At 39.0% G+C, this 25231-nt stretch overlaps 1 protein-coding gene across 1 annotated transcript; it reads left to right on the forward strand.

Annotated features, from left to right (window-relative positions):
• The first annotated feature begins 4338 nt into the window (after nt 1-4338).
• Nucleotides 4339-22047, forward strand: scn2b (sodium voltage-gated channel beta subunit 2). The gene is made up of 5 exons (NM_001123431.2): nt 4339-4548; nt 9145-9308; nt 15451-15661; nt 17570-17766; nt 19095-22047. The coding sequence occupies exons 1-5, from the start codon at nt 4482-4484 to the stop codon at nt 19116-19118; spliced, it is 663 nt and encodes a 220-aa protein (NP_001116903.2). The 5' UTR covers nt 4339-4481; the 3' UTR covers nt 19119-22047.
• The last annotated feature ends 3184 nt before the right edge of the window (nt 22048-25231 follow it).

Raw genomic sequence — 25231 nt, forward strand, 5'->3', positions numbered from 1 at the left:
TTTGCGACTTGTTTACTTCTACCTCTCATTTTCAACTCTACTTATTGTCCTCATTCACTCCTCACTTTTATATTTAGCAATGTACATGGTGCATGTATGTCTCCTTGATCATAGCGTGCCGGCTGGATTGCTGACATTCTAGAAGGGACATTCCATAAGCATCAGTAGCCTGCCAGAATTCAAGGTCAACATGAAAATTCGATACAGTGATTCCTGTCTCTTTGCATTGTTATTTCATTAGCATTGAACATAGATATATATATATTTTTTATTGTGCCGTGTAATTTTTGCTGGAAATTATCTATGGTATGCAGGTAAGCAGAGGATCAGGAGCAGTGAGACAGGGACACGACTTCTTTTGGCAAAAACACGTTTATTTCAGGCCAACTCTTCCCAACATAAACATCAAGGGAACACAGTTCATCAGCATTACAACAGAACTTGTTCAAAACTTGTTGCCATTCTGGGCTCTTACCTTCCAGGGTAACTTCCACACTTTGGAACCTTTTTGGAGTTTCTCACCATCCCCAGTTTCACACATCCACGGTGACTCTCATGAACACTTGGGCTACTCACACAGCCCTGCTGTCTCTACCCTCCTGGGATACCAGCTCACCAGACTCTGGCACACTCTGGCTTCTTACTAAGCCTTGATGTTGTGACTTTTCATTAAGCCTTGCTAATTCTTTTCAGGTTTCATACACCTGGTCATACGCTCCCCCTACAACATGCAGTAGTAGGCAGCACCCCCAGCCCCTCTGGGAGTTCCTCACACAGTCTGGCAACCTTCCTGTCCTGTGCCCTGCTCTGAGAGTGACCCTGCAGTGTAACCCCAAAGCTCTTTTATTTGCTGCTCACTTGCAGCCTAATCAGGCAGTGTTTTCAGCTGACAAGTTGTAGGTAGCAAACTGGAGTACGGAATGGAGGACCTATCCTACTCTGACACCATTTACTCCAGGGGTTATTAAATAGAGAATGTAAATAACATATGCCCATATCCTTAACAAGCAAAAATAAATCTTGCCTAAAGTAAGCATAAGATGTAGTTCTTACATTTTCATGAACATGAGCCCCAGCAATGGTGTAACTAAAAGTTTCTGGTCCCAACTACAAATCAATTTCTGCAACACACCCTCCAAAAAATATCAAATTTACACTCACATTGGGCCCTCTAAACACTTTGGCCCAAGTAGTCACTGGTGTCTGCTGTCTCTCTTGTTTCACCTCTTGTTACCATTGTGTGATGGTATTGAGCGCACTAGTGAAGAAATCCAGCATCTACATGGAAGGAAAGTCACATGGATACAATAACATAAAGTGCAAATACAGCAATGTGCAGGGCAAGGTTATCTACAAGCAGAAGTGCTTATCTGGCTATTTGTGTTTATACACTGCTGCATTACTACCTCTGCAGTGAAGCTTCACTCCTGTCCTGGCAGCCTACAGAGAATTAGCAGTATTTTTCACAGTTCTTTTCTTCCACATTATTCTTTTTTAAAAACAACTGAATGATTGAGAATCCCTGACCAAAACATGTAAATATAACAATTATGAAAGTATCGTCATTTGCCGTTTCATCAAGGTTTTTTTTTTTCCAAGGATGTCTCTATAAATCTGGCAGTCCAGGACTGTTGCCTTTTTTGAACTGTCATTCTAAAAGTCCAGTTCTGCACAACCAGGGTAATGTTTCTCATTACTTAATTACTTAATTTTATAGTAAGCAGGTGTGATATGATATGTCTCATTTACAAACAATATCGACACAAAACTGAGCATGCATTTATGTCATTCACAAAGCATGCCTTTTGGACTGCAATCTCGAATTGTTGTTCCAACCATGTACCACATATTTTTGCTGTCTTGCAGTATATTGCAAGCTGTTTGCCACCTGTATGCATTAGTAAAGTGCAGGTTGGGTTTGTTCAGACCAACCAATTGCCCCCAGGCACAGGTTGTAGGAAGGAGGCAGGCTAAATTTGCCACCAGCCCATCTACTCCCTAACTAATCCATGCTATTCCAAGCAACAAAACTGAGGGACAGTGGTTGTTGATATACTTATGCTTGCCCCCTCTGATGATGTTAGCGTAGTGGGACAGGTTGGGTGCCAGTGTGGGTTATGGTCGCATGTAGCATAAATATTTTTACAGTCACACATTACTTATCTGCATAGGCATCCTCCAAGTACTCTGGTTTCCTCAGCACTAATATACAGAGTCTGCTGTAGAAGTGTGAAGCAACTGGACTTTCAGAGAGATGCTTTAGACTTATTGCTATTGTATATCATGACCAGGATAAATAGAAACCTGTTATTAATAAAAACAACTGATTACTTGGACATGCAATACTGCTCTCATGTTTAATTGATTGTGGGGTAAGAAATTTTTGGCTCAGGCCAGTTAAAGGAGAAGGAAAAGTAAAAACCACTGGGGGGGGGGGCGGCAAATGTTAGGCACCCCCAGTGATTGTAATCACTTACCTTTTACCCTGGGCACCAGCCTGGGGTATTTGAGAGCCAGCAATCCTATTCCTCCTCTCTTCTAGATCCCCGGGCTGACACACATGCAGTAGAGTGAAAAGCCAGCCTTGTCAGCCCCGGGGATCTACCCCAGGTAAGTGGTACAAAGAAAGATGACGGAAGAGGATAACTGGCTCAGAGCTACCCCGGGCTGGCACGGTTTTCTCCTAACAAGAGCACCAGGGTAAAAGGTAAGCGATTACAAACACTGGGGGTGCCTAACATTTGGCACCCCTATTGATTTTTAACTTTCCATCTTATTTAATAAGATTTTCTACAAACTTTTCTCAGACTTCCCACCTCCCTAGAAATTTCCTCACATGCATGCCTACAGGATTTCACCAGAGCAGCTTGCTACCTGTAGAATTCGATACATCAACAACAGACATTCTCCTACCTGGCAGAATTTCAAATGTTCTATTAAAACGAATGGCGGCTGATCTCCTACACTCTTCTACTGATGAACAAATAAAGGAAGAGTGTACGAGAGACTCCACACATGATAGGGTTGCATCAGGGCCATATGTATATATAGGCACCTGTGGGTCTGTGCTTAGGGCAGCAACTTTAGGGGGCAGCCCTCAGATGCCTATATCTAAAATACAACATCTAAAAAGAAATTAAAACCCCATCTGCTACCTGAAATTGTGGTTAAATCTGGTGGCAGCAGAGGGCACCTCATTGGTACACACAGTGTGAAAACTCACAGGTGCCGATTGCTAAAGGGGATTGGGGGAAATTCCGGGTCTGGTGCCTCAGGTGGATCCATGGTAAATCTCTGGTCACCTGACTATTGTTCTGATTGTTTGTACAGAGTGATCAGAAAAGCAGCAGAGCTGCAGCTCCTCTTCACTTTTTTATCTGTAGATGTACCATGCACTGGCTGACCTGGTGCACTGGCAGATGAAATTTTCAAACCTGCCTGATCCCCAAACTAACTCATATCCATAGTACAAGAATATTGGTCAAGAACAATAGGCCAGCATACATGCCGAGATTGGAGGGGCACGGGCCACTAAAAACATTTTTTTGTTACACTATTGCTAAGAACTCTGGAGTACTTTTGGGAAAGGGTCAGATGGAGTACCCTGGGCTGGTGGAAGGTAAGTGACTACAATTACTGCCTACAACCCCCCCGGTGATTTCACCTTTCCTTCTCCTTTAATAAAAATTAATGTGAATAAGTAAGTGTAAAACATGTAAATACACAATTAGAATGAGCTTCCTACCTTAGAGAGCTTACAATCTATGAATATTTATGATAAAAATCAAGCATCAGGATTAATCTGCTTTTTTGCCTGCTGTGGAGCCAGTGACCATGGCAACCAAACAGCATTTAAATATGCTTAGCTTTATTATCTATTATTTTAATTTTATCCAACACCCACTGTCTATAGCTGGACAAATCTACAATTATTCCTAGCATATTGTCGCCAAGAGCTTAGCCCAGAAAAACAAAATATGAATGATGGTATGTACATTTCATTTGTATGTAGCACTACCTGTGTACAGTGATTTAAATAATGTGCACAAACGCTTTCTATAATTATAATTACTATTATTATCATTATTTTATTATATTCCCCTGATTCTGATACTAATAACCATCCTTAATCACAGCACCATGATTTCATGTAAAAATGCTACATTTATAGTGTACCATCTAAAAATAAAAATATAAGGATTAGTGGAAAGAAGCCATAATTGTGGAATGCATTACATTAACAAGAAAACTGCTGGAGTCTTTTTTTCCCTTTACCCTCCCGCCTCCTACCAGAAAATCCAACAACCATAAAATTAGATGCTTCCACCAGCCCCCACCCTTCTGCATCTCTGCTGCAGCCTGACATCCAGCCATATTGGGTATACTGTTATCCTAGCTCTGCATCATCGACAGGGAAAAATATTATTTCAATAGATATATTCAAAGACAAGAGACGGATATTCCCTCACCCATTCCAGGTCATGGGCAGGAGAGAGTACCCAGCAGCTGCTGGGCCAAGCCTGGTAATACTGGCACTCAGCCTCCTGGGTAAGTATGACCAGTTCTGCATGCACAGCTGGGTGCACATCTGCCGCAATGCACTGCCACCCTCCGCACCAAACACATTAACCCTTTTACTGCCAGTGTATGTGTTGGGGGGGTATAGGGGATTGGATAATATCAGTTATTGCATATATTATACAGCATCTTTAGAATGAATGCCAAGTTATTTTAATATACATCATTTAGAAAATAATCAAATTCTGGTAAAGAATATAGTTTGAAAACGGTTAATTTAGATCTTATTATTCAGCCTAATGATATTGACATCAGTAGCGCCCTGTTTTCATGGCCCAGTAATTGGGTTGCAGGATTTAAATTAGTAGCTTAATTATAGTAATCACAACGTCCTGACTATAAGAACAGATATATTAGTTAGAAAAGGAAAAAGGGATCAGTAATATGAACTACAGGGTGGTCAAAAAGAGAGTTCTAGGAGAAAACATCGGGAAACCCTAAAAGGACCAATTGGGTTTTTGGAAGCAACTGACACACTATATCTGATGTTAAATGGATAGATATACAATGTTATATGAATTAGAGGGAGTGATATAATAATGTCACAGGCAAGGTCATAATAAGAGTTTATATGACCAGTGGGAGGAGCTACAAGCCAGAAAGAACTGCATGATGTCACTGTGGAAGTCACTGTTTGGGGTAACAGGAGCCAATGAGAGGAATTACTTGGCAGAGAATAAACTGGGACAGGTTATGTTCTAGGTTTAATATAAAATTACTGCAGGTGAAAAAGGTTTTACCTGGAGAAACTGCAGCAAGTTATTAACAGTAAAATAAATACTGATAAAATATATGAAGTAAAGGGGGAGATTTAAAAGGGAAAATACTGTATGTTTATAGCGGTACATGTTATCTTAAATATAGTGGCATAAGTCATTCTGTACAAGGAGTCTAATTTCTTTGCAAATATTTGTATTTCAAATAAATAAGTGGAAGATTAGTTAACTTCCCAGACAACTATGTTCCTTCTAATACTTTTGGCTGTGTTCAATAAAATTATGGTTCACTCCCTTTTTTATAATTATGCCCACAGGGCAAGTTTTTAGTTATTATACATGTACATGCAACATTTTTTGTGCTTGTAGTAGTCAGTGAAAACAGTAACAGAAGCTCCATTATTGTTCAGTGTCATTGTAATCAGCCAGTTAGAATAAGTGAAATTGTCAGTGACTTACTGTACAGCAATAGTGTCGGACTGGGCAGGCGGGAGACCAGGAAAAAACCCAGTGGGCCCCGGGGTCTAAATGACTCGGCCCGATCGCCAGCTGCGGACCCCGCTGGGCTACTCCCCTCACCAGTAACCCTGCACTCCCCCCTTCTGCCCATCTGGAACTGCGGGAGGGGGTGCACTATGCAGCATGCAGCCTGGGGTGGGGGGCACCCAGGAATCAGCCTTAGTGGGCCTCTGGCACCCAGTCTGACACTGTACAGCAAGAATGTGTTTGTAGCAGCCAGGGGAAAGGCTGAAAAACAGATACATCATTAAAGATATAAAGAACTGAAGAAAAAAATAATGAAAACTATATGTAAAATATATTTATTAAGCATTCTTTAGTGTTTAGTACAATTTTATAATAACAAAAGTTGTTGATATTATATATAATTCTTTCAGCCTCTTTACACTTTGAGGGCTGACTTTCCATGAGAGTATCAAAAATAGTGGGGACATGGCAATGTACTAATGCTAAGGCCTTAACTAAGGCTCAATACTTGAGCCTCAAATATGTGAGCTTAGACTCCCAGAAACCTTTAAAAACTTTTTGACAACTGGAATGGTTGCTACCCAGTCAGTAATTTACTAGCCTAGCTGAGGTCACAGAGACATTACAATTTAATTTCAAATGTACTTGCTGGTAAAGTCTTAATCCCCCATTGATTAATCTCCGATCTTTACCTATCCCACAACCAATCTGTCCCAATGCATATAATATGTACTAATGCATGCTCCTATTATACCATCTCTACCCAGCTGATAGGCCTACCAAGGGGCCACTATCTGGGGCTGCAGACTCATGGCAAATGCTCAGTCTGCCTCTGCATGGTACAGGTATGGGACCTGATATCCAGAATACTTGGGATTGGGGTTTTCCAAGTATGGGATCCCTGTAAAATTCAATTATACTTAAACTTACAACTTTACAAAACTTAAAATAAACCCAATAGGTTGTTTTGCCTCCAATAAGGATTAATTATATCCTAGTTGGGATCAAGTATAAGGTAATGTTTTATTATTACAGAGAAAAAGGAAATCATTTTTAAAAATTAGAATCATTTGTTTAAAGTTGACTGTATGGATGATGACCTTCCCTTTGTGGATAATGGTTTTCCGGATAATGGGCTGTGAAATTCCATGGTGATTTCAAATAACCTAATATTTTACAAGAGTGGGTACATTTTTCTTTTATAATGCATATGTTTAAATGAGTCATGTGACATCACCAAGGCTTTTTAGGATATTCATTACCCAACTTTTATTAAGGCAACTACTACTGAGCACAGTGTTCAGGGGGCTCCTGTTCCCCAAATATATTGCTCACATGAAGACGATTTAATAAACCTCAGCATTCTGCTGTGATGTTATCTACCATCTCTATGCATTGCTTGTTTAGCAGAATGGGATTTTAAAGAAGCTTGGGTATGATTTCTAGTACATGGGATGAATGACGCAGTCCTACTTAAGCCTAAATGACAGATATGCATCTTGCTGCATTACCTCTTTTCCAGCCCTTCCTACAGATATTATTAATGTGGCTTACCCTAACACCCATTCCACATACCCCTCCTTAACCCTGACTCAGCAGAGAGCATATATTGATTTTTTTAATAATGGAAGCAGTGTCTCTTTCTTAACCCTCTCTGGGTCTGGCTGTCAAAAATTTGGAATACTCAGTATCAGGATCTGCCAGCAGAGGACCCATTTCTTGCAGGAGATTCGATCCCTGCAATGTGACCCAGATTGTGCTTTAGAGACCAGAATATACCTGCAGTGCAGCAAGCGCAGGAATACAGGGAGGGAGGGAGACAAGCAGAAAGGGGAGGGGGAGCTTGAAAATAAAAGGGGAATGAAAGTGAAGTATAGAGTTGCATGGGAGACAATGCAAAGAGAAATAATACACATGATGCATTCAGTACTGCTAAGTAGTATTTGTACACTGCTTATGACATAGTGCAGTAACATGGTGCAGATTTTCACCTTGATATCTAACAGTCTGTGCCATAGATTGCTAAACGTCCTTCACTAAATTCCTATACTCTCAGTACATGAATTTTTTGTTAACATACAATATCTATTACACTACATGTAAGGCAATCTGAAAATCACGAATAGAATAAGTTTTTATCTATCTATCTATCTATCTATCTATCTATATAATCTATCTATCTATTTATCTTATCAATCTGTCTTTCTGTCAATCTGACTAACTCTTTAAATCTATATGACTTCTGTATCTTTCTCTAAATCCTTCCAACCATCAGTATATCCATTCTAGAGTCTACAGGCTGATTAATAACCATAATAAACAGAAGAAGTATAGGTGCCACTAGTAACCAATCAGCACCTGTAATAATCAGCACTCTAAAATCTAAATTAGGTATGTATGGCTACTTAGCATATATTAATCTTGATCTGGCCGAATGCAAATAGTTGGAGGCGGAATGGGTGGGGGCAAATATTTGAATGTCATTCTTCAAAAAAAGAAAGGGGTGCCTTGTTCTGTAATGGTCTATTGCAGCACAGAACTATAACAGACACGCCCTATGTACTGTTTACTGCAAAGAATACTTGTCTTTACTGGGATCACCAAAAATTCCTCAACCCTTAAAACTTTTTAGAATGTGACATTTGTTTGGCATAATATACTAACAATTTATTATATAATAAACTGTCAGTTACCATGAGTTAATATAATAATATACTGGATATAGTTACTGATAATGAATATGGTATGATAGACAGAGACAGGATGCTCTTTGAGTCCACAGCATGAATATAGACTGGTGCTAATGGAGTCTGAATGATGGCAATGGAAATCATGTACAGTCAGTAACTAGGTTCTTATCTGCCATCAATATCTATGGGCCCTAATGTGCTTATTCCGAAATGCAGTTGTTTTTCCAATTTGTTGCTCATTTGTTAAACCATTCATTTAGTATAATAAGACTGAGTAGCCTGTGGCTTGTAGGGGGAAGCTCTATACCCCGTTGCTCTGAAACTAAATCAATTTTGTTACAATAGAAAAAATGACAGGTTACTAAAAACTGGAAAAATTGGAAAGGCACTAAGTATACTGTTCTGAATCTGTTCTGGGTTTCATCCCCATGCCACCAGTTAATGGGTTTGTGGTTAAGGGAATGTCATATGGCTGCAAATATGCTACTTTGCATGTTGGAAATAAATTATCCTTTGCATCATATGTACCCTGCTCTCTGTATGTTGCTGTTGTACTTGTTGCTGTTGTTCTGCATGATAAATAAATGTTTTTTTTCAGATTGATATATGATATGGAATGTTCTGCAGCACATATGTTGAATTTAGTTGTACCAATAACAGATGTATGTATATAGTTGTTGTGTCAGGAATGGAGGTCACAGTCCCTGCCACAGTGTATGCCCTAAATGGTACAGATGCACGGCTGCCCTGCAAATTCAACTCCTGTTACAAAATGGACAACAAACTCTTCTCCGTGAACTGGACATACAAGAGCTGTGAGAACTGCAGTGAGGAGATGGTGAGGGATATAAGAACATTTCTGCTCCTTATTATTAGTGTTGTCTGTCACCTGATATCACTGATGTCACTTCATTGCATTTTGTGTGTCTTCACATAATAGTTTTAACACTGCCACTATCAGTGTTCATGTTATGGGTTAAGGTTAGAGTTAGCCCTAACCCTTATCTAATCCAGAGACCCTAGAGCAGGGGTGTCAAACTTTATCACATAAGGGGGCTGAAATCTAAAACACAGGCCAAGTCGCGGGCCAAATTTTTTATTAATATACTTAGTAAGATACTAAGGGGTATATTTATCACAATGTGTAAAAAGTGGAGTAAGACATTACCGGTGATGTTGCTCATAGCAGCCAATAGATGTTTTGCTACTGTTGAAATCTGATTCCTGATTGGTTGCCTTGGGCAACATTACTGGTAATGCTTCACTCCACTTTTTACACAGCATGATAAATATACCCCTTAGTCTTAGTTACTATGTGAGGAAAATGGAAATTGATCAGGCTGGATGGTCAGACACACTCACCAAGGGCCACATAAAACAGCCAGGTGGGCCGGATTTGGCCCCCGGGCCTTGTGTTTGACATATATGCCCTAGAGCTAACCTTTATATCATATAGAGACCCTAGCCCTATCCCAAACTCTAATGCCCCCCACTTTTTTTTAATGAAAACATTGTAAGAACTACTTTATGTATTTAAAGTCTACTATTAAATAGCACTGCAAAAAGTATCTAAACCCATATTTGATAGAATCTGATATCAGTGTACCACACAATCACAGTTGGCCTGTCTGTTGTTATCAGAAAAATCTATACTACTCCTTAAGGCCACAAAAACACCTTGTCTTAAAAAAAAAAACCATGCAAAATCCTATTGTAGACTTTTTCTTAATACAGGTATAGGACCCATTATCCAGAATGCTCGGGACCAAGGGTATTCCAGATAAGGGGTCTTTCCGTAATTTGCATCTCCACACTTTAAGTCTACTAAAAAATCAATTAAACATTAATTAAAGTCAATAGGATTGTTTTGCATCCAATAAGAATTATTTATATCTTATTTGGGATCAATTATAAGGTACTGTTTTATTACTACAGAGAAAACGATAATTAGTTTTACAATTCTGAATTATTTGATTAAAATGGAGTCTATGGGAGACGGGCTTTCCGTAATTCGGAGCTTTTTGGATAACGGGTTTCCGGATAAGGGATCCCATACCTGTACTTGAATTGCGCCCTGAAGTCAACATAAAATGTAGCAGTTAGTGCAGAGTCTATTTTTAATGTACACAAATTGATATTACACTGGTGCTAAATAGGCACAAACACCTTTCTTATACAAGTCAAACATCTTTCTTTTAGGACCAGTTGGTACCCTTTATAAATCTACTGTGCTTACTGTCCATATTGTAGATCAACAGTGTCCTCATCCTCCAGAATTACCAGCCTCTCAGTCTGTCAATGCAAAATGCCCTATATTATCCCAACATTCTCCCTCTCTATATATCAGGGGTGGCCAATACGTCGATTGCGGTCCACCAGTCGATCCCCCGTGGATTTCTGGTGGGCCGCGATGAAGCCGGGCATGCGGAAGTTCTGAGTGAATGCGTACGTACGCTGTATGGTACATAAGCGACATGCTGATTTTTTAAACTGAACTCCCAGAATCTGCTGTTAAGGGTGAAGGGAACAGTAGTAAACAACATCTGGAGGTTGGGAAATTGCTCAACACTGCTAAGCTGCAGACATTAGAAAAATAGTATCTCAACTATCCAGTATTTATCACGACCAGGCACAATGCAATGTACTGAATCTCTAATCCAAAAATGTTTAGGGTAAAGTTTTTTTTTTATTCAGCCAACCAATGATAGCCCAAAATATGGTCTATCTCTCTTAGCTCATTGGAAAGTTACAGATTATTATTATTATTAACATTTATTTATAAAGCACCAACATATTCCGCAGCGCTGTACAATAAGTGGGTTTCATACATTGGACTTACAGAGTAACATATAAAGCAATCAATAACCAATACAAGAGGTGAAGAGGGCCCTGTCCAAAAGAGCTTACAATCTACAAGGATATATGAAACATATTTTTTCACTGCAGTTGAATGGATTATTAAGGACAGAAAAAAAAATATTGCCTCTTCATCATTATTTTAGGGTTTAGGATCAAATATTAGTAAGGTATAAACCACCCAATTCAGGTGCATAAAATAAATGTACAATATAGCATACACAATATGTGGTTCTTTGAAGTATTAGGAACTAAAAACTACAAATTTTGTCCCCTTCCTCTCTTCATTTATATGATTTACCAAAACGTCTTTTAGTGTAGAGTTAAGAAAATTCTTTTCCAGTTTCATTAAAATAATGTGGCAAAGCTACATGAAAAGTATCAAAGTTAATTGCAATATGCTGTTGCCATATTCTTTATTATTGTGATCTTTTCCAGAGCAGTTTTTTTTTCTCTTTCTACAATTTTAAATAAACTGTTTGGTTTTTCTGTTCCATATTTCACTAATGTCTTTTTTCGTACTGTCAAAATGTCTTTGCCCATGTTCACAGAGCGTCTTTTTCACTCTCTCAGTAATTTGTGTTATATTGTCTTTGTAATTTAATCTATTTGTACCTAATTTCACTGAAACTATACATGTCCTCAAGCAGTGCTTCGGCTTCTATTTTGTCCACTACCTGTCACAGATGTCTCCTTGAAATGATTGTATGCATGTCTATGTCAACCCTTCTGCACTCCTTACTGTGGTATAACGGTCCTTTCTAGGGCCTCAGATGTTTTTACTACTTTGCGAATGCAGTGTTCCATCACTACACAAAAATCCTCCTTCTGTGTCAGTGTTGTTACTGTTGCTTCTCTCATAAATTCTATTTACTACTCCTAATCTGTTGTTTTATTGCATTTATACCATATTTACCAAGTGAGTCACATTTCTGTTTTGTGTTGTTAGTTTGCCTCTACACAAACATTAACCAGTTTTGACACAGTAACTAGAGATCCTTAGAGTACTGGCACATGGGCAGTTCATTCAACTGCGATAAATCTAGGCTAGTACAGGCAACTAATTTCCCCAAAATACTTTCCCACCAGCAATAATGTAAATCACTGGTGGGAAAACATACACAGTGCTTTGTTTTTCCAAAGCTGCCTCGTGAGGAAATTTTGCATCACTTTGGAAAAACAAAGCGCAGCTTATGTTTTCCCAACGGCGATTCACTTTATTGGTGGTAGGAAAGCATTTTGGGAAGATTAGTTGCCTGCGGCAGCCCAGATTTCCACTACTGACTAATCTCCCCATGTGCCAGTACTCTTAGCCCTGATACACCAGACATTCAAAAAGAAACAAATCAGCGCCTGAAAGAAAATGGTCTTAAAATGAGAGAAAAGATCTTACTGATGGCTCAGAGGAGCACTATTAGCAAGTTTCCCAGTTGGTTTAGAATCTCTTCCATTTTCTCTACTTACCTACAGTATATGCCTCAGCCCCACATGTGGAACTGTGCTTTGTCCTTCAGTATACAATGTTTTTATTCTGCCCTGCTTTTTAAAAATTGCAGCAACTAAATCTCCCTGTGGGACATTAGCCGTAAAGAGACTATTATTTACATCAGTCCCTGCCTCTGTGGAGGTCCCAATGTATAATAAAAGGCAGAGTTTGCCCAGTTGGAGTAACCTATAGCAACCAAAACGATGTTTGCTTTTAAACAGATGACTGGTAAATGTTACCTGCTAATTGGTTGTCATAGGGGATAAGAACTGTAGCTAATCTTGTTCCTTATATTATAAAACCTAAAGGCAGGGAAGTTCCAGCCCCTATTGCAGCCCTGAGGGGGCCTATGGGATGCCGGGGTAGAGGGGGGGGGGCGCATTGCTAGTGCAGAGAGCACAATTCCAATGTAAAAATCTCGATTTTGTCTCTGTGGCTTTTTGCCAAGTATCTCAACATGCCTCATGGCAGCAGCGCACCTGCCTTAAGGACCCTGTTACATTCACACAACACACATTAGGCTTACTATCATCAACAGCCAACTAACCTTGTTCTATGTTTGGAGTGCTTTATGAAACCAGAATACCTAGAAGAAACCAACACAGACAACAGGAGAAAGATTTAACATTGAAATCAGGAGACTACCTGACGTATAGCATAGTGGTGTGATCACCAAAAAAGCTCACAACTGCACTTCTGCATGTGCTATATAACAGGTGTCCCTAAGAGGGCACACTCACTGCTATAATATTTGTTGCTATTATGTTTTAGTAGCATTGCACTGTCCTTTTGTGAACAGCGAACAGTTTTACATTGGTAGCGTATTTCCTTATATTCACTAATATTTCATTACATCCTGTTTCATGTACAATTTTGCTCTTAAGGTTTATGATGAATTATTTACTTACATTCCTAATATCCCTGAAGGTACCTTTCACTCTGGCTTTTTTTGTGAATTCAACCCAGGTTTTAAAAGTAGTTTACACTAACCTACTACAAGCAAAGGCGTCCCAGTACTTTCTGCCTGGTTAAGGGCTCCATTTATGAAAGTATGCTCAGCTAAATATTTCCCACCCATGGATGTTGTTTTAATGTGCACAGTCCCGATCCCAGTTTAGCTAGTAGCATTGTGCCCTGTTGCAGCACAAGTGACCTGGGTTTGTCAATGCATTTAAAACGGTTTTTGAAACTTGATATTGCTGCAGAAAAATGTGCTTTTGCATAAAGCCCATTTTAAGTAAACAAATTCCAATATTTAAAAATGATTTTCATTTTCTCTGTAATCCATGATAGGCTTATTTAAAGGAGAAGGAAAGGTAAAAACTAAGTAAGCTTTATCAGAAAGGTCTATATAAATACAACAATAAGCACTCACAGAAATGCTGCACTGACTCCTCTATCAAAAGAAACACAGGATTTCTTGTCTCCTTTTTTGTAAACATGTTCTTAGGGTATCTGACTTACTCTCTCAGAAAATTCTTCATTCCTGGGGCTGGAGTCTGCGTAGTTCTCTCCTCTCTCCTGCTACCTCCTCCCATAAGAATTCATAAATCTCTCTCCCCCCACCCTTAGGAATGTGTGATCTGAGCTATAAGGGTTAGAGCTGTAGCAGGAAGCTACTTAAAATGGCAGCTGCTATCTTAAGCAAACGGGGAAAGCTTCTAAGGCTCTTTACTCAGGTATGGTAATGCTTTCTGCAGAACAAATATAGCGTGGCACTAATGTGGCAAATCTATTGGCAGTAAAATTCCAAAATAACTTTCCTTCTCCTTTAACATTTTAATGTTTTTAGTAGACTAAAGGTATGGTGATCCAAAAAGTAATGGAAAGACCCCTTATCTGGAAACACCAGGTCCCGATCATTCTAGATAACAGGGACATATGGGACATACTTGTTTAATCCTTAATGTATATAGCAATACAATTTCTCAATAACAAACGCATAACAGCATAAATGTATGCGAGTGGTATTTGCGAGTGTCAGGGCAAAAGAGAGTATCCGGTAAACCCACAACGACACAGGGAAAAAATACAAACTCCTAGCCCATAAACGTATTACCCAGTGCTGCAAGGCAGCCGTGTTAGTATGCCATAAAATAGTTTCAGCAAAAAAGACATTTTTGTATATAACACATACTAATAATATAAATTCATAATCCTAAGGTTTTATGTATAAAACCTTGTGGTAAATCAGCATGACAGAGGGCAAAAATCATGCTCAGCATTATGAAGCAATGATATTTGAATAGAACATCTCATAGAAAAGTCTTGCTGTACACAGAATTAAAATACATATTTATGATAATTTTTTTTTAGTATAGATAACTAATGCCCATTTAGTGTAAATTAATTATTACTATTTTGTTAACGCAATATAAAACTGTGGTGCTATGACAGTTCAGAAGGCAACTTGATTTTTTACCTTGTATATCATTTCTTCATTTATAGTGAGTACCTGAAAAAGACACATTGCATGAGGGATCCATTTTATTTTGCTTCTTTCCTCTTCCCTTTGCCTTTCTGTTGAACCCTTGTTTGTTGTTCCAAACTGTGATACAAAAGGTTAATGTTGTATGAGTAAGTATGAATCTTAATTAGTATTTTTTTCAGTTTACACATGTCTTTTTGCACCCCACAGTTCATTCAGTATAACAAGAAGCTCTCTTATCACAACCTTGAGCGTTTTCAAAACCGAGTGGAGTTTACAGGGAATCCCACTAAAAATGACTTAACTGTGATGATCCATGACGTCCAGCTACAAGACATAGGAGATTATTACTGCTATGTTCTGAATCCACCAGACCGAGATAGGGGCACTGGAAAAATCCATCTGGAAGTCCGAACAGAGGGTTTGTTATGCTAAGAGATTAAGAGAGATCCTGTGCCTGTGTGTATGTTTCTATTGCAAAACTATTAATGATTTCCCATAACTAAGAGCCAGACCCAGTACTTCTATGTCTATTAAATAGGTATGTATGACAGTGAAAGCAAAAGGCAGCGAGATTAAAAAAAAAGACATTATGTCTGTGTATGTTTGTTCGCTAAGTATAATTGGCTTAGGATACAACCAGAAACTATAAGCATGTGTGCATCTGTTTTATAGGTATATACAAGAGGGCACCATTTGCCTGCATGTATCTATTAAATTGACAGTGGGTAAAGGAGGAGATTCTGTGTTTGTGCTTTCTTTTTGTATGAATGGCAGGGAAGATTATAGTATGGGGTGGTAATTACTGCACCACAGTTGCACTTGGCTGCAGAAAAATTGCCCTCGTATGTATGGCAACAATACAGAAAGAGGTCCTGTGCCTTTGTTTGTTTTATAGGAATGTATGGCAGTAAATAAAGGAGGAGACTCCATATCAATGTGTGTCTATTCTGCATGTATATATGTACGTATGTATGTAGGACAGAGAATACAGGAAGGGACCAGATGCCCATGTCTGTCTGCTCTGTAGTAGTATATAGCATTGAACAAAAAAAAGTTAAAGTGGACCTGTAGTAAAAAAGAAAATAAAATATAAGCTTTGTCTCTGAGAAATAAGACATTTTCTATAATTAAAACTTTACTATTTACCTCTTACCAGTTTATCTCTTTGCTTGAAGCTTTGAGTTGTAGTTGGTTATTTTTTAAGTTAGCTTTAACAGTCATTGTGGAGCAGGCCCACACTGGCAATCTCTAGATTCTGGCAAATGCCAGAGGAGCCGCTGTAAGATGCCATAGACAGTCACTATTTAGTGGGCTGGTGGTGGCTGTTTGGGACTCTGTGTACTTGAAATACCGGTGTCTATTTTGAATCCCAGCTGGAGCCTGTTGTGGAGGCATAGGGGCACAGGCTTAGAACTGTTAATCTCCTGCATATAGAGATGAAAAATCAGCAGCACACTGGATAAGTAAGTGATTATCAATGCCAAAAAATGGTTTATTGGCTCATAGTGGTATAGTCCTTATACCACTATGAGCCTATAAAGAACTTTTTGAAATTGATAATCACTTATCCAGTGTGCTGCTGATTTTTCATTACATATTCTGTGTAGATGACCTAAGGCAGTCTGGGTCTAGTAGTTCCTAACCTGGTACTCTTACTGAGAACTTAACCAGGCTGAGCACTCCAAATCTTGTTGCGCCTCTCCTGCATATAGAGACAGATTGTTGAGAGAGGGTTACTTAATAACAACTTGATTATTTCCAAAACTACACAGAATTTTAAAATTATATTTGGAATGTTACTTACATCTATCAGATGAAGCTGATATTACCTTTTTAATTTTCACAGTAGGTCACCTATAATCCATGGCTTGCATGCAAAAAATTCACGTAGAAATTCAAACTCATGCTTGTGATTCTTTTGACTGATTCTGGTGTTCTTACAGTGTGCATGTTACACAAAAAGAAGCAGACAGACAGTATTAGTATAACAATGACAGGCAGAGGCACTGCTGTTTATGTCACACTCACGAGCAGTGATAACTTACACACCACCAAGTCATATTGACATAAAGAGCAAGACTCGTTTATTTGTGTGCAAATGACAGATGGGCAGAATCTCTACATGTGAGACTGACAAGCACTGGCTTTTATGCAGACTCACACCTTCTTGTAGCCAACAACCTACAGAGGACTACTTTTACTGTTGGACTATTTTAACTCTGCTACAAGTTAAAAATCATGTGATTGTCAGTCTTGAAAACCATGTGAACATGACTGGTGCTGACAGTCTGAGATAGCTCCACCCACTTTTTTTCTTCTTTTTCAGTCCCTCCTGAAAGAGATTCTACAGTGGCAGTTTTAGTTGGTGCGTCTGTGGGAGGATTCCTGGCCATTGTGATACTTATCCTAGTGATTGTAAAATGTGTCAGACGAAAAAAACAGCAAAATCTTAATTCTGAGGATCAGAAAACAGAAGAGGAAGTGAAGACTGATGGGGAAGGCAACACAGGCGGAGAACTTAAAGTACGTGACAACCCAAAGTTTTGAATCAAAATAACTTGTGGTTATAAGAAAGACAAGAGATGAATAAGTAAAAAAGAGTATTAAGAGAGGCAGAGGGACAGCAATGACTGTAATGGTAGATACTGTGAAATATAAAAAAAATATGATTGCAGGGTAGAACAGGGAAGCTGATTTTATTCTCCCTTTTTCAGTAATACACACCAGCAAGTCCATGGTTGTTGTGTTCCTTATTTCCCAGGACAGTGCCTGATTCTGAGCACTTTGCTTGGTTTCTGCACAGTAGAACATAAAACCTATGGTACCTCTGTAAGTTTAGTAGAGTTGAACTTTACAGGTTACACTTTGGAGGCTTGCATGTTGATTGGCAGCACTGTAGGATATCAGTGATCATATGACCAGAAATTAGGCATGCACCAAATTCAGAATTTTAGGATTTGGATAAATACCAAAATGACCACAAAAGATTTGGTTGAATGCAGGAACTGAATCTGAACTCTAATTTGTCATAATAAGTTGCCACTTGGTCTAATGTTGTGATATTTAGAATAAGGATTGCTTTAGTCAAGACCAAGGATTCGCCCCAAACCTGACCAGGTTTGGCCAAATCCCAAACTGAAGTCTGTTTCCCATCTATAGCTACAGTTGCATTTCTCATCTGTTTTAAAGGAGAAGGAAAGGTAAAAACTAAGTAAGCTTTATCAGAAAGGTCTATGTAAATACAGCCATAAGAACTCACAGAAACGCTAGGTATGCCTGCAGCTTAAGATTAACTCTTTATTAGCCTTTCCTTCTCCTTTAACTAGGTCACTGTTTCTGTAATGCAGATAAAGCAATTAGGCTTAAAATTGAATGACATCTCATTCAGCTAGAATAGCTGATTTTTCCTTTATAAATTAGTCAAAGTCTTAAGAAATGTTGCGGGTCTGCTTGCACACCAGCGTATTTGGCTGCAAGGGACCTCATGGGTTGGAAAGGCATTCACATACCCATACTCATTCATCTCTGAGCTGCACAGAATTCACACAAAATTTGTATTAAGGAGACATATGTATTTTTCACATGTATTTCCCTATCAAATACTGATTTTTAAGCCTCATAGGCCCAAGGGCCAAATGATCGCATTACAATGACATGTATAGGACCTGAACTGGCATCTTAAATTTGCCTGTGTATGGCTACCTTAACTTTACATGCACTGGAACATATGCACTGTTATGACACACAATAACATTTTATGTTAGAGCTGATTTATTCTTATTTGCAGTATTCTGTCTCCTTCTTAACATGCACCTCATTTTATCACCTTTGCTCTCCCTCTCTTTCAACAGGCAGCCATCCCTGAGGTTCCTTGACCTGCCCTAGGTTCCTGACAAGCACATACAATCTGATGCTGTTTCCCAGGGACAAGATGCTGCTATTATACATGTGTTGATTATTCTCTGGTATCAGTATCAACTATTATTCCCCTCCAGAACATGACAGGTGTGCATGTGATACTGGCAAACTAAAGGGAGTGTTAAGAACTGAGGGACACAGCCAGTGGGAGTCCCACTCCAGTGTATCACATATTTCAAGCATGTGACACTGGAGTACTGGAGAATCCCATTTGTCTCAGACAGACCAAGGAACTACTGCATGTGTCTGTATGTGTGCATTAATGCGTGTGTGTGCACGGGGGGTCAATGGAACCACTCATTTTAATAGGATAGACTGTCAGATGTGCCAACACTTCACTGTGCAATACGTACACTGCATGAAATATAAGGCCTGTCCAGCCTGCCAAATATGGCCCTCAATTGGGTTTTTAGGGCCCCCAGGCAGTCTGCTATGCACCATGCCCACTACTTGATATAAATGATCCTCTCATGTTTGTGAAAGTTAGACTGGCAAAGAATTAAAACTTCTTGTAGACATATGTTTTTGTGTAATGGCTCCCTTTTGAAAAGGTTGCCAAGATAGGCTTATAAGATAGGCCTTTCTGCCGCAGACTGCCTCCATTTTTGTCATAATAAATAGTCTTTAATTTTTCCTAAAAAGATTGAATACACTAAATAATAATAAAAGTATTGTTGAGGAATTCATTTTCTCGTAACCATGTCACTATCCCCATTTCCTTTTTGGAACAGAAGCCATGTCTTACTTTGGCAGGGGTTCTCTTGCTAACATCACACACCATATTCCTCCAAATGCACACTTGGGCAGCAAACACTGTGTGTGTGATTAGCATTAAGGTGACCATACACATTACAATTACAATCATTGGTCGCGAGAAAGATCGTTCATTAAAAGCTGAAATGGCAGATATGCAGGTAGAAAGAAAAAAATGCTACCTCTATCCAAAGATTCAGCATTAACCTTTTGCTGATGTTTAAACGCCTGATAAAAAAATTTCCATCCTGTCCGATAGTCAAGATGATCGATATCCAAGACTTTTGCCAATTTTCTTGTCTCCCACCATACACACACCGAATATCTGTGTGTTTATGCCTATCTATAGGTTTAAAAACAGTATACCGAACCAGTAAGCCAGGGATCCCCAACCGTTTTTACCCATGAGCAACACTCAAATGTAAAAAGAGTTGGGGAGCAACACAAGCATAATAAAAGTTCATGGAGGAGCCTAATAAGGGCTGTTATTGGCTATTTGGTAGCTCTTATGTGGACTAGCAGCCTACAGGAGGCTCTGTTTGGCAGAACACCTAGTTTTTATGCAACCAAAAATTGCCTTCAATCCAGGAATTCAAAACTAAGCACCTGTTTTAAGACCACTGGGAGCAACATCCAAGGGGTTGGGGAGCAACATGTTGCTCACAAACCACTGGTTGGGGATCACTGCAGTAAGCCAAAAGAAGAATCTATTCTCCATATGAATGTTTAATTAACATTTACTGCACTGTTGCTTGGAAGGTCGGTGGCTGAAGAAACAACACGGAGGCATAGTTGAGGCAAAGTAAATGGCCCTTATAAACTATACAGAATAATTATTTTTGGCAATCTTTTGGTGTGGTCCTGAGCTGACTGCTGAGTTCTTGAAAAGATGTGGCTTAGCCTTGAAAAGATGTGGCAAATTGTTTCAGATCCATACTTGGGCAACAATGGATTGCAAAAACATTCAGTGCCTGAATTGACTGCCAATATTTGATTTTGTGTGGCCACTCGAACACTGACAGTCTATGACAGTCCAAAGGCCCCCTTTGTATATGTGTGCATAAGATACTATGGGATGTGTGTGTATGAGAGTGACTGCCTTTAAAAGTGTTGGAGTTGCCCTGTTTTGTGTTTAACTGATAGAATGGGACAACCCATTAACAAAGTCACTGCCAGCTTCTTGTGATGACACAGCCTTCTAAATTCTTGTAATATTAAGGAAGGACTGGGTTTGTCTGATAAATGCATATTTCTTTGTATAGTCACTGCATGTCATGGCTAGGAAGGAAAACTGTTACACTGCACTATATGTGTTCATCTGTATTTTGAAGATGACAGCTGTGATGTAAGCAACTGTTAACTCGATCAATCCTGAGTTGAACCCAGTGCTAAATCATTTTCTGCTGATGTCTTTGGTGTCATTATTTAAATTATTAAACTCAAAAGACTCAATACGTAACATGTAACCAAACCACCTCCACTAAAGCATCACAGTTCAATAAATATATACTGTATATTTATGTGTTGGTGTGTGTGTGCATGTGTATACACAGATATCTGACAAAATAATGAAAACACCTGCATTTACTATGGTACAGATTTGCTCAGACCTTAGATATAACTGTCATGGATCTATCCCAATCCATAGGAACAACATCCACCCCAAAAAGCACACTTTTTATATGAAGGGGAGCCCTCAAGAAGGCAATATGCTGTGACCTACTGGTCACATGATACTCTCCAACATCTGATTCAGAATGACTTTCTTGGCTACAGATACTATTGTTAATAATGTATTTCCCTTAGACTTTTATACTAGCATCACTTTAGCCACTGTTCCTTGCGGAACACAATCTGTTCTGCAGTCTTTGTCACTGTAGTTCTTTCAAATCACCACTCAAAGGTACTGAGTGTTCTTCCTCAAGACAGGATGGCCACCCCAGTATATTTGAAGGCATGGTCCTATGACTGATTGGATTGTGCTTAATTAACTCAACAGCCATATCTGTGAGTAAGCATTTACTTTAAACTAGGGATACACTGAATACAAAATGTAAGTAATACCGAATCCTCCACAAAAGATTTTATTTAATACTGAACCAAAGCCATATTAAAATCTTAAATAAAATGAAATTTGTTTGTGTTTTTGAAAAATGGATTTTAGAAGCTCTCTACTCTACCATTTAAAATTGTATTCTTGAACCAACAAATGTATTTTTTTTAGTTGTAATATTGGTGTGTAGGCATCTTCGTGCCTCAGTGCATTGTGCCTGAGCTTTCAGAAAGTGCTACACATTAATACTGCTTTCTGGTAACCTATTGTTTCCCTTAACTGGAGGAGTCCCAAGCCAGACTTGGATTTCTTACTATTAGTGCTATTCTGATATCTACTGGGAGCTGCTATCTTGCTACCTTCCCATTGTTCTGCTTATCAGCTGCTGGAGGGGGGTGATATCACTCCAACTTGCAGCTCAACAGTAAAATGTGACTGAAGTTTATCACAGGTCACATGGCTAGCCCCATGTGAAATTTCACAATTAAATATACATAATATAAATAATAATATAATGAAAAAATCTGTGTTGTTGAAAAATGGATTTCAATAAAGGATTCAGCTGGAGAAGCTCTATTAACTGTTTTGAAAAAAGCATGTTTCCCCATGACAGTATTCCTGTAACATATCGTCAGTGGAGTAAATAGATGTTACCTGACCCCACAGCAAATTTAATTTAGGGCAACAAAACACTGGCAAGTTGGCCTGTTCTATCTATCTACCAAGATATATTGAAATTCCTCATTAATGAATGCCTTACTTGGCCCCTGAAACCTCAGGGTCTGCTTCCTCTGTTGTTACACCACTGCATATCGGCACCCCCTGTGAATGCAGCTTTTCTTGTCCTAAATACACATTTTCAAATCTATAATAGGATGATTCTTCCTACTGAAGATCTTAAAATGTATACCAATTTTGAACAATTTTTAAACCTGAGGAGTAAAGGTGCCCATACACCTTAAGATCAGCTCGCTTGGCGAGGGGTGTGCAATATTGGGAGAATCCAGGCTAATCCGATTGTTTGGCCCTGGGGCCAAACAATCGAATTATTACGGCGGGTATAGGCAAAGTCGGTACGGGGACCGCATCAACGAGCCGATGCAGTCCCCTGATCCGACTAGATTTTTTAATCTGCCGATCGAGATCTGGCCGATTTCAGGGACCGATTTTCAGGGTCTAAGGGACCGATATTGGCAGCTAGAATCGGCCCGTGTATGGGGACCTTTAGTGTGTTTGGGCTGGACTAAGCTCCAGGCTCCTTATCAAATACAGAGGCAATGATAAATAGATTGCATTTGTATCTTTTCTGTTTTGTATCTTTTAAAACGTTCTCTGGAATAGCTGATTACAATTAATCAGCAGGCCCTGTCATAGTGTGTAAATGGACATAGTGTTTTTCATTTTCTGGTGTTTGAGGCCCCTTAAAATGGAGAGGAAGATTTTTTGGTGTGAAGGCAATCTGCCAATTACTTTGTATAAATATTAAAGCGGACCTGTCACCTTAAGAAATAATTTCAAATTGTTTTCTATTGTGTTTGGCAAGCAAAATAAACTTTACTTACACTATATAAATTATTTTAATCTTATTTTCTTCAGCCTTGGAATTCTCAATTGCAGCAAGCAGGCAGGGGCCATTTTGTGGACACTGTTATCAAAGCAGGCATTGCATCCTTCCAAAATCTTGTTTCTGTGCCAGTATGGGGGGACCTAATGCCCATGTCCATGCACTAGTTACACAATTAGATGGTGAGGAGGGAGGGGGAATGTGAGGAGTGCAGCGACATCTAAGAAGTTCTGAATTGAAAGTGAAAGTAACTGTCTGCCCCACCTCTATGCCTAAGGCATAGAGGCGGGGCAGGCATGGTATAATTGACAGCTGGGATTTTAAAATGCTTTTATAATGGATTTGGATGTGGTAATAAAATTTGAAAAGGACTTTTATTATACAGCTTTTTATGTCTGGGTGACAGGTCCACTTTAAAGGGCCATACTATTAACACAATGGAAGCCTATTCAATTACATGTCTTTTAAGAAAAAGGGCATGCCCTGTTTTTAGTAGAACGATGGATTCATCTTCAGCGGTGGATATTATTTTGTAATGACAAATAACAGCAACAATAAAGGGCTGGATGACTTTTTAGCAAATTGGACATAAAAGGTAACTGCTGCAATGTGCGTGGGCTGCATTTACAGTTCTGCTGAATACCTGGTGATTTTGAGATGTCTTTTTGACTCCATTTATTGGCTCAGAATGGTGGCTGGCAAGGTTCTGCTGCCCCTCCACTGCTGAGAAAATAACAGCTAAATGTACCCAAAAGCATAAGTTTGGGGTATGAAATTTGCATATCCAAGCATAAATACTATATATAATCAAAGCAGTATTCTTTGGTTAAAAAACTATATCCCTTTAAAAAAAAAACTGTGCCAGCTGAATAAAGGTAAACATATCTGTAATGGTCTGGCTCAATTTCATGTGGCAGTACCCACATAAGGCTGTCCTTATCGGCTTATCCTGTGTCTGGGAACTATGCCCAGGCCGTTACCTAGACAGGAAACTTGTTTCATAATCATAAACACATATCAGGGAGCATAGTAGGTCCAAGAGCCAGACTGAACTAAAGACTGGGTGGCAGCTGGTCAAAACATTTTGAGTTACATAATAGAAGCCACAGAAAAGAGCAAACAGCAGGAAGCATAGCATGGAATATAGGAAAATTATTCTAAAAATGTATTAACATTAACATGGGTTCTAACCAAGTAATTCAAATACTCAACCTATGGGCACCCTAACCTCCTGCCCCAGTAACCCACCTTAGTGGGTATGGATGTTTACCCTGACCCTCCTAATCTGTTTCTCCAAAAGTAATCAACTTCTGCATGCAGTATTCATTTTTGCCCCCTTCATCAATGTTTCCTCTAGGTTATGCATTTGTGCAAAAACCTAAGTGATTACACTAGCAACACAAATGAATTTTTGAATCACATGGAAATATTTTTATGTTAATAGACAAATCAGAACCTCCCACCGCTCTGCACACAAGCTTTTAAAAACTATTATTTTATTTTTTGCATGTCTGGCTTGCTGTTACACTTGTCTTCTGTGCTGAAAAAAAGTTTTTCTTTGTGTACCAAAGAAGTCTATTTAGGCCCAAAACATGGAAATAGTCATCACCTCTGACCCCTCTGTCTTTGTGCCCTTGTTTTACCTTTATATATTTCTGGCAACTGGACTGGTGGAAGTTTTTGTCATATGCAAATTTTAT

The sequence above is a fragment of the Xenopus tropicalis genome, chromosome 7 (assembly GCF_000004195.4).
Source record: "Xenopus tropicalis strain Nigerian chromosome 7, UCB_Xtro_10.0, whole genome shotgun sequence".
Lineage (NCBI taxonomy): Eukaryota > Metazoa > Chordata > Amphibia > Anura > Pipidae > Xenopus > Xenopus tropicalis.

Excerpts from the sequence above, each read along its gene's own strand:
- scn2b (NM_001123431.2), top strand. The coding sequence starts at position 4,482 with ATGGGCAGGAGAGAGTACCCAGCAGCTGCTGGGCCAAGCCTGGTAATA. Across the intron at positions 15,662-17,569 it reads TCTGGAAGTCCGAACAGAGG|TCCCTCCTGAAAGAGATTCT; the intron begins GTTTGTTATGCT and ends CTTCTTTTTCAG. Across the intron at positions 17,767-19,094 it reads ACACAGGCGGAGAACTTAAA|GCAGCCATCCCTGAGGTTCC; the intron begins GTACGTGACAAC and ends CTCTTTCAACAG.